The sequence below is a fragment of the Chelonia mydas genome, chromosome 10, assembly GCF_015237465.2.
Source record: "Chelonia mydas isolate rCheMyd1 chromosome 10, rCheMyd1.pri.v2, whole genome shotgun sequence".
Lineage (NCBI taxonomy): Eukaryota > Metazoa > Chordata > Testudines > Cheloniidae > Chelonia > Chelonia mydas.
Genome location: NC_051250.2, coordinates 49,028,136 through 49,044,871, shown reverse-complemented (window position 1 = coordinate 49,044,871; position 16,736 = coordinate 49,028,136). Strand labels below are relative to the sequence as shown.

Here is a 16,736-nt window from a genome sequence, read left to right as displayed (position 1 = left end):
CTACAGAGATACTAAAATGGCAAACGTAATTGAAGGAGGTTTCACAGAAATTTGACAGATTATACTATTATTACAGTCTCAACAAAAATCTGGCTTGATCTAATTAACTAAGAACTGAAATACACAAGGATAAATTAAAAAAAATTATTAGGAGAAGCTACAGAACCTTTTCATCAGTTGGTCAACATGAGAGAGCCCCCTCCTCCCTCCAAAAAACGAATTGTTGAGACAAAAACAGAAGACTGTAATTGATAAAAATCTTGAGTTCCTTCCCTCTCTTTTTGAATTTAAAATTGAAGATTCAGATTTTTATCCCAAATCTAAGTTTGTGAAAGAGGCTGTACTATAGTTTGTTGCATCAAAATGTGGAAATTGTGGAAATAAAGTCACAGAGGACAGCTGAATTTAGGATTTTATCAATTTTTAAAAGACCTGCCATCTGTTCAGCCAACTCTGCATCATTCTAGCATGTTTTCAGGATGTTCAGATTGGTTTGTACCTAACTATGCAATATGCTTGGTGCGGAAACAACAAATGCATTCGTAAACGTCTACTGGTATCAAAAGACAGATATAAAAGAGTGGTAGGGCCTAATTAGCTATCGACTGAAGATTCAATTATTGTGTTTTTTAAATTTTATTTTCAAAAATGCAAGCTTTTCATTTTGGACAATGTATGCGTGATCTGTTGTGTATCAGGAATACATATGCTTAGGAAGTAAATTACATAATATGTTTTCTGTGTTTCTTTACATAGAGCTTTTGTAGGTTTTCTCTGGGGAATGAAAAAAATCACAAAAGCCCTGTGAGGAAGCCAATAGGCAGCAAGTGCAGATCGCTGAGCACTGGTATTGTATGGTCATGGCGAGATGATCCAATAGCAAGCAGGCCTCTGTAATCTACACTAGCTTCATGTAGAGCACGTTACACTAGTCCAATCTAGAGGTGGCATGAATAATGGTAGCAAGGTCTGCATCTATGAGGAAATGCGGCTACTTCATCAAATGTAAACAGTTGTTTTGACACTACCAAATGCACAATCCCTCCCCATCTCTCTCACATACACACAAACACCGAGTTCATTGTACAAACCCTGCTTATTTGGGGTAAAGGGAGCAAATGTTATTCCTGTATGCACAACTGCAACTTATCAAGCAGACAAGGTATTTCATACCATGAGTTGAGAAAAATCTGCGTCAGAAAATGCCATTACTCTGATATGCTGCTGCTAATATAGCCACAGGAAGAAAAGTGCTATTTTCACTACATTTACATTACTGATAGATTTTCCTTTGTTTTCACACTGCCATAATGATTCTCCTCATGCACTAACCTAAACTGGTTGGCTTGGTATTGTCTATGAATGCAAAATAAATAAATAAATAAAAAAAATAGAGGCTATAAAATTAAAAACAGCTATCTATATGGGGGGGTAATTATGGCCAATTGTGGTGGCTGTGGCTTTTGCGTATGTGGACAAAACAGAACTGCATCCATCAACTTTTTCACAAACGCCACTGAAACAGCATTCTGATAGTTACTACTGACATGGAGCCCAGTTTCAACCAGTGCCTGACTGCTGAAAGGCTCCATATGTCATCCGATCCACTGAGGCAGCAAGTATCCTGCAATCTGGTATATTTGTATAATTTTAAAGGATTGTTTTAATAACAAGATACACAGGAGCTGGCGTATTGCCATCAGGCTCTGCGCTACAGCAAAAACATGCAGCTGGCGGCTAGTTCTCTACTCAGGAAAAATCAGTATCATGACGACGCTGCTGGACGTGCACTCTCTCCAATTCCAGCAACAGCAGAGAGAGAGAGCTGCTGCCAGAGAACAGCAGAATCAATATTTTAAAAACACCACTCATTTACAGAAATTGAATTAGTCATTAGCTTTTGGAATTCACTTCTTTGCCATCTGAAGTTACTACCGCTGGTAGGGTAGCTGAGATCTCAAGTGTCCCAACAATTTTTTAAAAATTTATTATGTAAGGTCCAAATCTCAACACCACTCATTTCTTCTCACGGATTTTTAAATGCATCACTTCCCAGCTACTCTTAACTACTAGGGCTATGCATAATACTCTCACATATAGGGTTCAGTAAGTCTGACTGGAATAAATTTAGAAGTGTTTGGATGGAACACAGAACGTTACTCTATGTTCTTAGTTTTGCACAAAAGGAAATATAATTTTCTTAAGATATAGGGTATGAAACTTTCCAATTTCTCCCTAGTTAAAAGTTTTTAAATCTTATTTTTTCTGCAATTAAAAAATATAAAGCAAAATGAAAACTGTTCCTTTCTTTAAACAGCCAAGGTAAAAATATATCTAAAGACTGAATTAGTAATAATAATATTCACCCGAGTACAGAAGAGAATGATCAGGAGTTAGAGTATAATTTGTAAATGACAAATTATACAAACAGCAATCATTGCCTGGATTCTCCCAATCCCCAGATTATTAAACAGCAGTTCCACGTCTGGATGATTACATCTGAAAGAAGATATGCAAGCTGTGGGGAAGTGAGCTGGGTTTTTTGTACCATGATTATTTGTTTTTATTATTAGAACAATGATGTGCTCACACATATTTCAGTGATGCTGACATACTTACACTGGAACTCACTTTTTATTTTAAGTTGTTTAAAGACCATGTTTTAAGAATAAGAATTATGGAAGCCGCAGAAATGTTCTACTCTGTACAAATCCCATTAATGGTACTCAAGGGTTTTCTTAATATCTTTATGCTGTATGTTATGTGTATACGGTTGTATTCTACAAAACATGCAAGCTCCTTCTGAACAAAATAATGTAAATTCCATAGCCTATTTTTATATTACATTTTCTTTGTACTCTTCAAAATATTACCACTTGTTTTCACTGTCAGGCTCGGTGATGCAAATGGTTAACAGTCAATTTATTATGAATGTATTTATTAGAACTGTACTCATACTTCATAAAAAATAATTCAACTTTTAAGATAATATTCTAGGAGAAATTTCTTAGGACATATTATATATCTTTTGATATTTCTTTAAATAGCAGTATGTATGATCATTATGTTTTCACTGTAACAATACTTTGTCAATATTTTCTTAGGGATGTGTGCTTGGCAGATTCTCACCATGAACTTTGACATTTCGGCCTAATGATTACATGATCTGCTCTGAGTCTCTGCAGTAGCCCAGGAAGGGTCCTGGTTTCCCTGTTTCCTCTCGGGAGGGAGTAAACTGTCTTGGCTTATACTATGCTGCCGACTGGAGAGAGAGGGAGCAGAATCAAAGCTCCCTTGCCACCACTGGCTATCTTAGTGGGAAGCCACCTAGTGAGCCAGCTTTTGTATAACCCATTCTTAGGTGCCTATCTCCCTCCATTCACTATACATGGAGTCTGAGTGCCTAACTCAAGCTTTGTGATTCCCACTGATTTTCTAGGCACCTCAGTTAGGTGTGGCAATGCTGAGCGTTGCAATGCCTAAGTTCCTCTGTTGAGCTAGCCCTTACTGCTTTGTATCACCAAGTAAGCTTGGACATGATTTGGACCTTAAGTAGCAACTTTCCTCAACACAGCATGGAACACTGCCCACATTTTATATTGCTAGGTCCTGTGTGTGATTTTTTCCTCCCACCTAAGGTGTATATTTGCCAATATATCTGCACAAATTTGTGTGAAATTAATGGATTTCACACAGCTAACCATCATTAATGGACATGGTCATATAAACCCCATACGCATATGTAAGAAAATAGAATCCTATCATATTACAAACTTAACACACACATATATGTATTATAAAATATGCACTTTCAGTGAAATCATCATCTACTGAATATTACTCTTTTATAAGCAAATATATTTAAATAAACTGCTAATTTGTTTTCCTCAAATTGGTTTCATGCTCTACCACTAATATAAATAGTTGTGTAAAATAAGAAATATATAATTGCTATAAGGTATCAATTGTAGTGAAATGACTCACAATGAATCTGTTTGAGACACTGATCAGAGGAAAATTCATGCACATTTATTTTTGATTTTTCTTATTATTTAATTTATTGCAATATAGAAAAATTAGCAGTGGTAAGAGAAAGACTTCATCCTCTTCACAGTTCTATAATTACAGTGTAGATCAGTGGTTCTAAAACTTTTGTACTGGTGACCCCTTTCACATAGCAAGCCTCTGATTCGACCCCCCTTATAAATTAAAAACACTTCTTTATATATTTAACACCATTATAAATGCTGGATGCAAAACGGGGTTTGGGGTGGAGGCTGACAGCTCGCGACATCCCATATAATAACCTCACGACCCTATGAGGGGTCCCAACCCCCAGTTTGAGAACCCCTGGTGTAGATCATTAAGTATGATAAGGGCGAAATATAGAAAACAAACCAAATTTTGACTTGAGCAATGGCTTCATTTTCAAAACATAATTTAAAGCGTATGTTTGCAATATTTCTTGAAAACAACTATAGCTACTATTCCATTATCTGACTGGCACCAATGCTAAAAGAGCAAAGATAAACTATGTTATCCTGGTAAATATATATGCAGCACTGGTTTGAATGGAGCACTCTAGAACACAGATATGTAATATATGCTTGCTTGCCTTTTATCAGAAGAATTCAATTTCTTCTTAGATCAGACGAGTTCAATTTCTTTTATACAATAATTAAACTAGAATTGCTAAAACTGTGGTTCATCTAATATACTATTGGATCGGAACAAAATAAGCATTTGAGTTATAAAAGTTATATTGATTGTTTAAAGAATTCTTTTTTTCTCCCTTACACCATAAGTTAATGGAAGAATGTACTGTTAATTGCACTAATGATGTCCACTTTTGGAACTTATTGAATAACAGCCTGACCTTGAGAGCTGCTGAATACCTCAAACTCCCACCGAAGTTATTCACCCCAATGTAGCTGAGAGCAGAATTTGGCCTACGGTCTTCTATTTTTGAGTAACCACTTATGTGAATACAGACTGTATTGCCATTTCCATGCTACAAAAACCCTCGATCAAAGGATTGATTCTACTGTAGCTATTAAATAAATGAAAATGCATTTCAACCTGTACTATGCAGCATTGCTGTAGATCTGAAGAAGATCTCCGTGTAACCTTGAAAGCATCTCTTTCTTACCAACAGAAGTTGGTCCAATAAAAGATATTACCTCACCCACCTTGTCTCTCTTTCAACCTATAACACAGTCATGAAACAATGTACCATCACAAAGCTGACACAGGACTTCCTAAGATACCTAGTACCAGCATAATAATGGAAATAATGGGCTAAATTCTTTCCTGTCATATAGTCCAGGAAACCCCAATGGGTCTGATTCTCAGTTACTCCAGTCCTGTGGCTGGGGCAGGAATGAAGAGGAATTAAAGGCAAATTTAAGTCATCTTTGTGCTCCTGTACTCTGGAGTCATTCAGGAGCTTTCCTGGTCCCTAGTGTAAGTTGGAGTAACCTGAAGGCTGCTCCAACTTACTTTCTGCTTCCCATGGCCTCTTACAGGCTCTGGAAATCAGAAAATAAACACAGTACATGGAATTTCAGCCACGTCCCCCTTGACACCCTGACCTAACCCCTATACCTTTGGGCCTGGGGCCAGGACAACTGTAGAGTCCCTCTACTAGTTTTATACCAGCCAGGAGAGCTCTCTGCACTGTGGATATTATATGGGGCGTTTCCATCCTTTTAAGGAACTTTTACACTGCCAGAGTTGTGTAAAGTGGACAATGTAAATAAAAATCATGCCTATTGTCTTCAATGGATTTGCAGAAGGTGTAAAGACAAAATTTGGCTGACGTAAGTGCCATTACTTATGCTGTAGAATGGTGACTTTCATTGCAATGTGCCATGTATAGCATGCAGTAAAACACAGGGGAAACATAAAAGGCTTGCCAGCAGAAGAGGAACACCTTACCCTTTCCAAAAAAACCAACCCAACATATCAGGTCTGATACTTCACTGCTTTGCACACTCTGTACGTTTATTTACACCTGTGCAAGGTGCTGATGACAGTATTTTACTCTGCACTCATTTTGCAGAGGTGTAAAGGAGTACACATGATGCAAGGGAGAGGAGAACTGGCCCATGTTCTCCAAGTGCCTGATCCAAAGCCCACTGATATCAATAGAAAGACACTTATGGACTTTAGTATATTTTGTATAGGCTCTAAAAGAAGATACAGGCAAATTATTTAACTGTGGAATGTACTATTTCAACCAGTGAAAATTTTCACTTCAAGTACAAAGAAAAAAAAGCAAGCTAAAGAGAACTCTTCAAACTTTAGTTCTTTGTAACATTTCTAATAAGAAATGGGATACTTCCTTCTTAGCTTGCGAATATCAGTAGCAATATAAACAATACTTCAATTTCACTTTGACAGCAATAATAACATAAATGTTTTTTTCCTTTTTGCTGAAAACCATCACTCAGTACCGTTTACCCAAGCAGTCTGTTTCTGAGCTCTGTGACCCGCTAAACTTTGTAATATAGGCAGCATGATGTCATTTTAACCTTCTAACATGATGGGAAAGGAAACAAAAATGGCAACCATTCTTATGGCGATGTAATAATTGTATTAATTGCTTTTCAAAAATGGGCAAGAGGGAGGAAAATGAGAGAGGCTTAAAAGATACTAACTACTCTAAACTGAATGTTGTGAGTTTGAGAATTTCTGTGCTAAAAAAGTAAAAACACAAGTCCATCAGTGAATCTGAAAGCTAACTGTGAAAGTAGCGTGGCCATTTGAAATATATACAGGTTAAGGGAACAAAAGATTTACAAGGCTAGATTTTCTCATTTATTTGGAACCTTCTGTGCCAGTCTGGCAATGTAAATAAGCCAGAGAGCTGCTGAATTTTCCTAGCTAAGGATTCTCCTGATGCAAATGAGCTGCAAGCTGGCGCAGCTGTGGGGGGCAGGGTGAGGGCACAAAAGGGAGCAATAGCCTGCCAGCAGTAGAATTCTAATACCTCAAACAGCACCAGAGCCAAGGCTGCTCTACCCTATGTTGGGGTTATAGCCAGTGCAGAACTGGCCTCACAATCAAAGAGTCGTGGCTGGCTATTTTGCAGCCCCCTCTGTTGCATTCGAAGGATAACAGGTATATCTAAGAATTTAGGCCACAGTCTTTCCTTAGTCTATATGTGTGACTGCCATAATTGTCATGGTTGGTATGCACAAACACAGAGTGGAGGAATTCTACAGGACTTAAATATTGTTATTTGAGCATTTGTGAAATCTGAATGAACTTGAAGTGAAGGAATATTTGCCACAATTTAATATAACATAACATTACACTTTGTGACATGGGTCACAGAAAATTTTGCTTCTCTAACTTCCATCAACTTATATATTTTGGCAGATATGAAATTACTTATTCAGGTTTATAAGACTTGCAGCTGGCTCCCTACTTAAATCTGGCAGTATTCTAAAATATCAGGAAAGGCAACTGGAAAAAATCCATGTCAAATCCATCTGTTTAAACTTCGTTTACTTGTGGTAACAGCATACACATGTCTAAAGTTACTGATAAACCACAGAAAGCTTATGTAATCCTGTTGCTATCCAAAACTAAAACCAATATTCATCTTCATCTAATAACCAGAGAAAATCACTGTACATATGTATCACGTATTCAGTGGTGGTCTTTAATTTATCTGTTAAAAAAGGGCGGGGATTTTCACAAAATTAAGAAAAGGGGAGAAATGCACTCCCTGCATCTCAGGTTTTATTGGAAAAATCTGCTTAAGCAGTAAAAAAAAAAAAAAAAAAAAAATCTGATTAGTTTTTCTATAAAGTCATGTTTTCGTTTGTTGTAACTTCTGTTATATTAATTTTTTTTTAACAAAGAGCAAAAAAGAAAATTTCTCACATGAAAGCTACCTAAGAACATAAGAAATACCATATATACCAGAAGTCCATCTATTTTGGTATTCTCTCTCTGACAATGGTCAGTATCAGATGCATCCGGGGAAGGGGCTGGAATCTTCAGAATGGTCAATTATGTAACAGCTAGCTCATATGGAAGCTTTCTTCCTAACTCCCTTCTGTTACACATGCAACACCCTGAAGTAGGAACGTTTATAACTCCTGTATTCATGTACATACATGTTGAATGCTTTCTTGATTCCAACTAAGCTGTGCATTCCATGGGTTAATTATGAATTATGTAGTAAATAATACCTCCTTTTCCAGAATACGAGAAATCTCTCCTAAAGTCCTGTCCAGAGCAGAAACCTTGTTGTTTGCCAATGAACTGCTATCCTGTACTTGGAACTGCTTTAGAAGATCTTTTGCTAATCGCTGCAGCCTTCAACATTAAACAAAAGATAAAAATGAGTTAAAAGAGAAAAAAGTTACATTCAAGTAAAATTGCATCTTATAAAGATACCTACTGAAACTTTATGAGCCTCAATTTGATTAAAATAACTAAGAAAAATCTACATACAGGTATTTTTACTCATACTGCAGTAGCATCCAAAATGTGTACCACAGAGGAAAGCAGCCCCAGCTTAGAAAGAACACACTCTAAAAGGACAAGGAGATGAAGAAAGGGGGAAGTAAGGCAGCATGCAAGTAAAGAGATTAGGGCAATCATAAGCACTTATTAGTCACCTGTTTGTTTGCTGCTGCTGCTGTCTTTTTTAAGTTAATCAGAGTTAATTCCCCGCATCCTTCCTCCACAACTCAACCAATTTGTCTTTCCCAGCTTCAGTTCCAGTATCCTTTTACCTTCTCCTCCCAGCATTCAATTATCTCCCTCCACAAAGATGAGCAATTCACACAGGAGAAGAGTGAGGGACATAGAAAAGTAGATGATTTAACTAGTTTCTTAAGAAGTGGGTTTTTAGGGGAAACTGAAATGAAGAGAGTACAGTGGCTTTACAGACCAGTTCAGGAATGGCATTCCATTCACTAGAGGCCAAAAAGAAAGTGTGGTGGTAGCTGTGGCAGATACAGAGATAAGCTGGTTTCATTGGTGGAGCAGCATGAATGTGGGAGGATGACATAAGAAACAAGTAGGGATAAGTAAGGAAGGAAGTTATGCAGGACCTTGAAATTGATCATAAGGAGTCTGAACATCATGAGTGGGGGAAGGGAGAGCCAGGAAGCATTCACAGTGGAGGGAGCAGGGGGGGGAGGGGAAGAATGACAGGAAAGGGAAGACGATCTTAACTAGTACCAGAAGGTTAAAAAGGGAATCAGCATGTCTGTAGAATCTATATCAAGATCATTTGTAGTTAATAATTTAATAAAAATTCTAAATGGGGGCAAGACCTAAGCAGGGAGAGCTCCTGCTTAATCAGTGGAAGATGTTATTTTTTATTTCTTTCACTGAAAAACAGTTAAGTAAATAAATCTATAAAAAGACTTCATACAACTCTGAATCTTGAGAGTTAAAATGCCCAATAAAAGTAAAAATAAAAATGATCATCAGGATTTCTTTGAGCCTAGGACTTGTTAGCATCTAGTCAGCTGAACCCGCTGACATTCAGCCAGAGGATTTTTCTGAGAAAGGAATGCTAACAGTGGGTTAAGTCCAGACAAGATATTCTCTGCACTGCCAGGCCCTCTATGAAAAATAAAATTGAAAGAATTTCTTCTGTACTTACTAAACTGGGAGCAAAGATGGAAAAAAGAAGAAAAAGTGTAGAACTTGGGACTGCAAATCTCATTAACTAAATACTGTGACTGAACAACAGAAGCAGGTTACAAAATTAGTGAAAGGCAGAATGGCTGCAGCCCATACTTAGAAAATCAAATAAGATCTAGAAATGTAAGCAGTCTAGTCAGTTTTAGAGGAAGGTGATTCAGACCTACTTTATCTTCTGGAAAATCTGTAAGATTTTTTAATCTAAATAAAGATCTATTTGAAAATAACTACTGCATTCCCATGAGGAAAGCCCATAAAATTTCATTAAAAAGAGAGAAGCATCATAATCACAACTCTGTCTGATCTGAGAGAGCAAGATGGAATTCTGCTTGCTGCAGATAGTATAAAAAGAGCAGAAATCAAATGGGAGTAAGATCTGAGATCAGCCATGCAGGCCAAAAGAAGGGACTTTGATGCTCTTTGAGAATTTGGTGGATAAAGATGATAAAGTCTCATTTTTCTATATGGCAAATCTTAAAGCCTCTTTTGATGAGAAAGTGTGTATATGTATGTTTGTTTTATCTACATCTATGTGCGGATCAGACATCAGTGTCCAGAGTAATTAACATTATCTAAGACGCTGCTCAAGGCAAGGACAAGGATTAGAGAGAAGTGAAAAAGGTCTTACTGAATAATTATAATTAAGGCTAAGATTTTGTCACTGATATTTTTAACAAAAGTGAGGGACAGGTCATGAACAATAAAGAAAAATTCATGGAAGCTCGTGACCTGTCCCTGAGTTTTACAAAAAATATCCGAGACAAAATGGGGATCTCAGCCTGCGGTGGTGCGGGGCACCTAGGGCGGCTCAGAGCTCCCGACCCCTGCGGGCTGAAGTCATAAAGGTCTCTGGAAGTCACAGAATCTGTGATTTCCACGACTTCTGTGACAAAATCGTAGCCTTAATTATACTATTAAACTGCCATCTCTGTTGACAAGTTCCCTTGCTTCCTTCCCAAGTTGGAAAGACTTTTTTGTGTGCACTTGGCAATACACCATTGCACAGAGACTGTCCGGTTTGGCCAATGTACAATGGCAGAGGGGTAATGCTGGCACATGATGGCATATATCACATTGGTAGATGTGCAGGTGAATGAGCCCCTGATGGCGTGGCTAATGTGATTAGGTCCTATGATGGTGTCACTTGAATAAAGATGTGGACAGAGTTGGCATCGGGCTTTCTTGCAAGGATAGGTTCCTGGGTTAGTGTTTTTGTTGTGTGGTGTGTGGTTGTTGGCGAGTATTTGCTTCAGGTTGGGGGGCTGTCTGTAAGCGAGGACTGGTCTATCTCCCAAGACCTGTGAGAGTGAGGGATCATTTTTCAGGATAGGCTGTAAATCTTTGATGATGTGCTACACATCTACCAATGTGATATATGCCATCATGTGCCAGCAATGCCCCTCTGCCATGTACATTGGCCAGTCTCTAGGCAAAAGAATACATGGACACAAGTCTGACATCAGGAATCATAACATTCAAAAACCGGTAGGAGAACACTTCAACCTCTCTGGCCACTCAGTAACAGACTTAAGGGTGGCAATTTTGCAACAGAAAAGCTTCAGAAACAGACTCCAATGAAAACTGCTGAGCTTGAATTAATATACAAACTAGATACCATTAACTTGGGTTTGAATAAAGACTGGGAGTGGCTGGGTCATTACACATATTGAATCTATTTCCCCATGTTAAGTATCCTCACACCTTCTTGTCAACTTTTTCACTAAGAGGGTGGTGAAACACTGGAATGCGTTACCTAGGGAGGTGGTAGAATCTCCTTCCTTAGAGGTTTTTAAGGTCAGGCTTGACAAAGCCCTGGCTGGGATGATTTAACTGGGACTTGGTCCTGCTCCGAGCAGGGGGTTGGACTAGATGACCTTCTGGGGTCCCTTCCAACCCTGATATTCTATGATTCTATGATTCTATGAACTGTTTAAATGGGCCATCTTGATTATCACTACAAAAGTTTTTTTCTCCTGCTGATAATAGCTCACCTTAACTAATTAGCCTCTCACAGTTTGTATGGCAACTTCCAACTTATCTGTATGTATATATATTTCTTCTTACTATACGTTCCATTCTATGCATCCGATGAAGTGGGCTGTAGCTCATGAAAGCTTATGCTCTAATAAATTTGTTAGTCTCTAAGGTGCCAACAAGTACTCTGTTCTTTTTGCGGATACAGACTAACATGGCTGCTACTCTGAAACACCATTATATTGTTACATATTACTGAGAGTCTGTATAAATGCTTTAATTAAAAGTTAATAATTTGGAGTACTGAGAAACTAGAACGTTATCTATGGCTGGAGCAGATTTGCTCATTACTCAGTTATTTTCCCTCCACCCAAATAAGATGGGTACTGACTCATACTAATTTGTTTCATCTGGAATGATCTTTATTTACTGGAAGTGCTCGTTAGTTTTAATGTTAGACTGCATATTTGACAGTAGGAATTTTTCTTCTCTTTTTGGATTATATTGACTTTGACCTTTTTATAAAGACTGAGCAAAAAAGGTGTGGCTATTATTGACAACAACAATTTCTAAGTTAAATGTATGGTCTGAATAATGTTTATTGTATTTTTGGATGCCCATCTAACCTATGCACTGGAACCGTATGGCTTCTTGATGACTTATGTCTCAATTTTTAAAAATTCTGAAGTTGCGGATGGTATAGTATGTCTCTCTCTGAAAGATGGATTGTGGAAGGGTATATAATGGAAGAGTTAAGATTGCTTTTGGAATATGCCATGTGATATTTTACATATATACATTTAATTAAGAGACTGTATAAACTGTGAGTGTAATTAAATACCATCTTTCCTGCAATGTAGAGTTTAGGAGTTCTGCAGGGTCCCTGATTCTCCTTGTCTCACACTGACCTGAAAAAAGTCCCCTCCAAAGCATGTGTGTCTAGGGAGGCAAAATCTGGTCTATTGCAAATCGACTACAGAACAATGTTCAAAAAGAACTTTTGTTGAAAGTCTTGTCCTAATGGGTTATGAACCAACGAGGCTGGTAATTAAGAGATGAGAATAACTTAGTGATGTGCTGGATGGTACTCTTGGGGGCTTTTGGGAACTCTTACCATCAAATTGAAGGAAGAAATGGGGTGACTCCATGAATCTAATGGAGCTGTGCCTTGGATGCAGCTCTATCATCCTTGCCAGAGATAACTAAAATCGCCAGCATTCATAAAAATAATTAATTCTGAACAATAATATTTTTTTAACTCTGCAAAGTACCAGATTATGTCAAGTATTTTAAACAATCCCAGGGAAAGATATTCCCCAACTCTATTCCTTCACTTCAACACAGACCCTATTTCAAACCAGACACACACGCGCGCGCACACACACACACATACATATATATGCCTCCTACGGCTATATGAGGGCAGCGCCGCCACATCCTCCATCAATTCCTTTGTATTGAACTATGGTGGCTCAAAACTCAATGCAAAGGGAACGGATGGAGGCTCGTGGAATACATAAATATATAAAATGAATTTTAATGTTCTTCTCCAGTGATTGTGGGTGTGTCCTCTCTTCCTCTGGAATAGAGCGGGAGCCATTGTTTGTAATGGGCTCACCCCCTTCAACACAGGATAGTGGACTACTGATGAAAAAGGAGGAGAGTGAGTGAAGGAGCTGCTTGAGAGAGTGAGGAGTGAGAGTAGAGTTCCCTCTCTTTCTAGGGAAAGCCAAGGAGCAAGTTAGTTGTGGGAAAGCCAGGCTGCTGTAGAAGTTGGTTGAAGGAGCATCTACCAGGGATGAGGACCAAGTATAGCAAGGATTGTGTCATTAGCAGTGAGAGATACCAAAGTCCTTACTTTGATTATAGATGTAACTGTAGCAGAATGTCAGTGGAACTGAATCTTGTGACAGGATAACAGTCATTCAATGTGAAGTACATACTGAGGTCTTTATATGTAGACATATTGGAATGAAGCCGAGACCTTTATTTCCGAACTGGGGAACTATTTTCCAGTTTTATTGACAGTTTTGCTACCATACTAAATCATTTTTTTATGGAATGCTCTGGCAAGTCAAAGTAGAACACATCTTATATTTATAGCGAAGAACAGTTTTGATTAATTACATTTGGACAAAAACTCTGTTTCATATTAAATATTTTTCTTTGGTGGATAATACAGTGAGAAAATAGCCTAAATTAGAACAACACAAAAATGATATTGCATAAAAGGGAAGAAACCTTTATCTACCTGTATTGTAATCGTTGTTCTTTGAGATGCGGGTGCAAATGTGTATTCCACTCAGGTGATGCATGCCCAGTGTGCTGCAGCCAGGGAGTTTTCTGCAGCAGTATCTGTTGGTGCAGCACACATGCCCTATGCCTCCTCATGGCTGCTCCTACAGCTATATGCGGGCAGCACCGCCACATCCTCCATCAATTCCTTTGTACTGAACTATGGTGGCTCGAAACTCAATGCAGAGGGAACGGACGGAGGCTTGTGGAATATGTGTGCAATCATATTTTGAAGAACAATGGTTACAGTACAGGTAAGTAATCAGATTTTCTTCTTTGAGTGGTTACATGTGTATTCCCCTCAGGTGACTGAAAAACAGTACTGTCAGGAGGTCAGGCTCCAAGTATATTTAAACAGTGACTCAATATTGCTTTCCCAAAGTTTGAATCACATCTTGAAGCTGTTGTCATGGCATAATGATGAGCGAATGTATGCACGGAAGACCAAATAGCAGCTCTACAAGTGTATAGTATGGGGATGTCGCTTAGAAAAACTACCAAGGTTGTTTGAGCTCTTGTTGAATGGGCCAATAGTCTTTGGGAGGGAGGGGCATTTGCTACCCTGTATGCCACTGCAATACAGGGATTAATCCATTTGGAAACTGTCTGTGCTAAAACTGCCTGACCTCTCATTCTGCTATCATATGAAACAAAAAGCCAAGAAGACAGCCTGAAAGTACTGGTCCTATATAGACAGAAGGCCAGTGCTTGCCTGACATCCAAAATATGCAGGTTTGAGTGCCATTTTGGGGAAAAAACCAAGTAAGTATATTGCCTGGTAAAAATGAAAATGTGAACTTTAGTTTACGATTTTGGATGCTGTCTCAAAGCTAATTTATCTTTGAAAAATAACATTGTGACGGTCTATGCGGCTAGGGTCAGGGCAGCACGGCCCAGCGGCCAGAGTCAACAGAGTAGCCCTTGGGTGCAGGGGAGAGTGGCCTAGTGGTCAGAGTTTAATGGAGCCGCCCTGGGGGTGCAGGGCAGTGTGGTCTAGTGGCCAGAGTCAATGGAGCAGCCCTTGGGTGTAGGGCAGCATGGTCTAGTGGCCAGAGTCAATGGAACAGCCCTTGGGTGCAGGGCAGCATGGCCTAGCGGCCAGAGTTCAATGGGGGTGGGGCACCCACCAAGGGGTGTGGCTGCCCCTTTAGGGGGCCCGGGCCCACCTGACTCCACCGGGCCCCGATCCAGGACCCTAACAGTGGTGTAGCAACTTGCCACTGACTCATCACAGGGATCCTACCGAAACACACTGAGGTTTCCTGGGTGGGAGGTACCACTCCCTCACCTTCCCTGGGTCACTTCCTACCAGTATGTGTGCTGGGGTCTCCTATGAGACTTCAGATTCTCCGTGGTCAGTTGGGCCAGTCATCTCCGTGGCTCCTCCAGCCACCAGGGTTCAAGCAGGCCCAGGGAGGCTCTGATTCCTGGTGCAGTCAGGGGCTCTGGCTGGCTCCTCGCAAGAGCTTCCCAGACAGGTCCTTCCTCTTTGGCCTCCATCCCAGAATGAGCTGGGCTTCTTCCCTTTATACTGCTAGAGCATTTGGAGCATGCCCAGTCCCACCGCGGAGGCGGGACTTCTGCTGTCAATAATATGGGCTTAACCCTGTCTGGGCTAGTGCGGGGTAAGCAGACCCTGACAAAAACATATAGGATGTACTACCATGACAGTCTGAAGTGTCCTCATTCTCCTAATCTGATGAGAAAGGATGCCTTTTGAGTCAGGTGAAGCCAAGAACAGGTCACCAAAGGCTAAAATGGAGGACCCATTAGTGCCACTAATACAGTGCTGAGGTCCCAAAGTGGTACTGTATCTTTACAGAAGGAGAAAAGCAAACATTTCCTTTTAAAAACCTAGAAACTATGGAGCTGGAAAAAAACAGATCTCCCTGGAATGGAAGATAGATAGCTAAGTGGACTCTCAGCAAGGTAAGAGAAAGACCTGAGGATTTGAGGTGTAACAGGTACTCAAAAATGTCTTTAATCTTAGCTTTTGCTGGGTGAATTCTGTGAATAGTAGACCAGATCAAAAAACACTTTCATTTAGCCAAATACAGAGACTTAGTGGATTGCTTTCTACTGTTAAGAAATGTCTCCTGAACAGACACTGAGCACTGCTTCTCCACTCGATCTAACCACTCAACAGCCATGCTGTGAGGTGCACACTATTAAGATCTGGGTGCCACATTTGTCTGTGTTGCTGGGAGAGCAGATTTGGAAGAGGAGGCAGAGACCATGGGTTTGAATCGAGAGAACGTGAAGATCCAAGAACAAGAGCTGTCTCGATCACATTGGCAATGATAAGAATTATCTTGGTGTGTTCTTGTTTTAAATTGAGAACTTGTGGGATGAGTGGAATGGGGGAAATGTATACATGAGACTCGATCCTCATCTCAGCAGAAATGTGTTGGTTATCAAGTCTGGACTATGACTTACTGAAGGACAGAACTGATGGCATTTCTTGTTGCCTTTTGTTGCAAATAGGCTGACGGCTGGAATACTCCAAATTTGAAAGATGGTCCTCAGCATACTGTTCTTGAGGGACCATTTATCATTCTAGGAGAATTCCGTTCCTGGGTAATCGGCCATCTGTTTCTGGGAGACAGGTAAGTGAGCTGCAATGGAAGTAGCCTTCCCTGGTGCCAAAGTTCCAGAGATACATCAGTCTTGGCAAAACTGATTGCCAGTTGCTCCCTCCCTATCTGTTTAGGTAGTACACCATGGTTGTATTGTCGGTCAATTTCTCGATTGACAAGCCCTTGAAGTGAGGGAGAAAGGCACAACAAGCCTTG

At 39.6% G+C, this 16,736-nt stretch overlaps 1 protein-coding gene across 15 annotated transcripts in view; it reads right to left on the bottom strand.

Moving 5' to 3' along the window:
- The window catches only part of SCAPER (S-phase cyclin A associated protein in the ER), a 356,135-nt gene that overhangs the window by 131,635 nt on the left and 207,764 nt on the right, over window positions 1-16,736 (bottom strand). For all 15 annotated transcript variants that reach the window (XM_043523924.1, XM_043523925.1, XM_043523930.1 and 12 more), the window contains one exon: window positions 8,205-8,331. In XM_043523924.1, coding sequence (XP_043379859.1) covers window positions 8,205-8,331 — 127 coding nt within the window. The remainder of the gene's footprint in view (window positions 1-8,204; window positions 8,332-16,736) is intronic.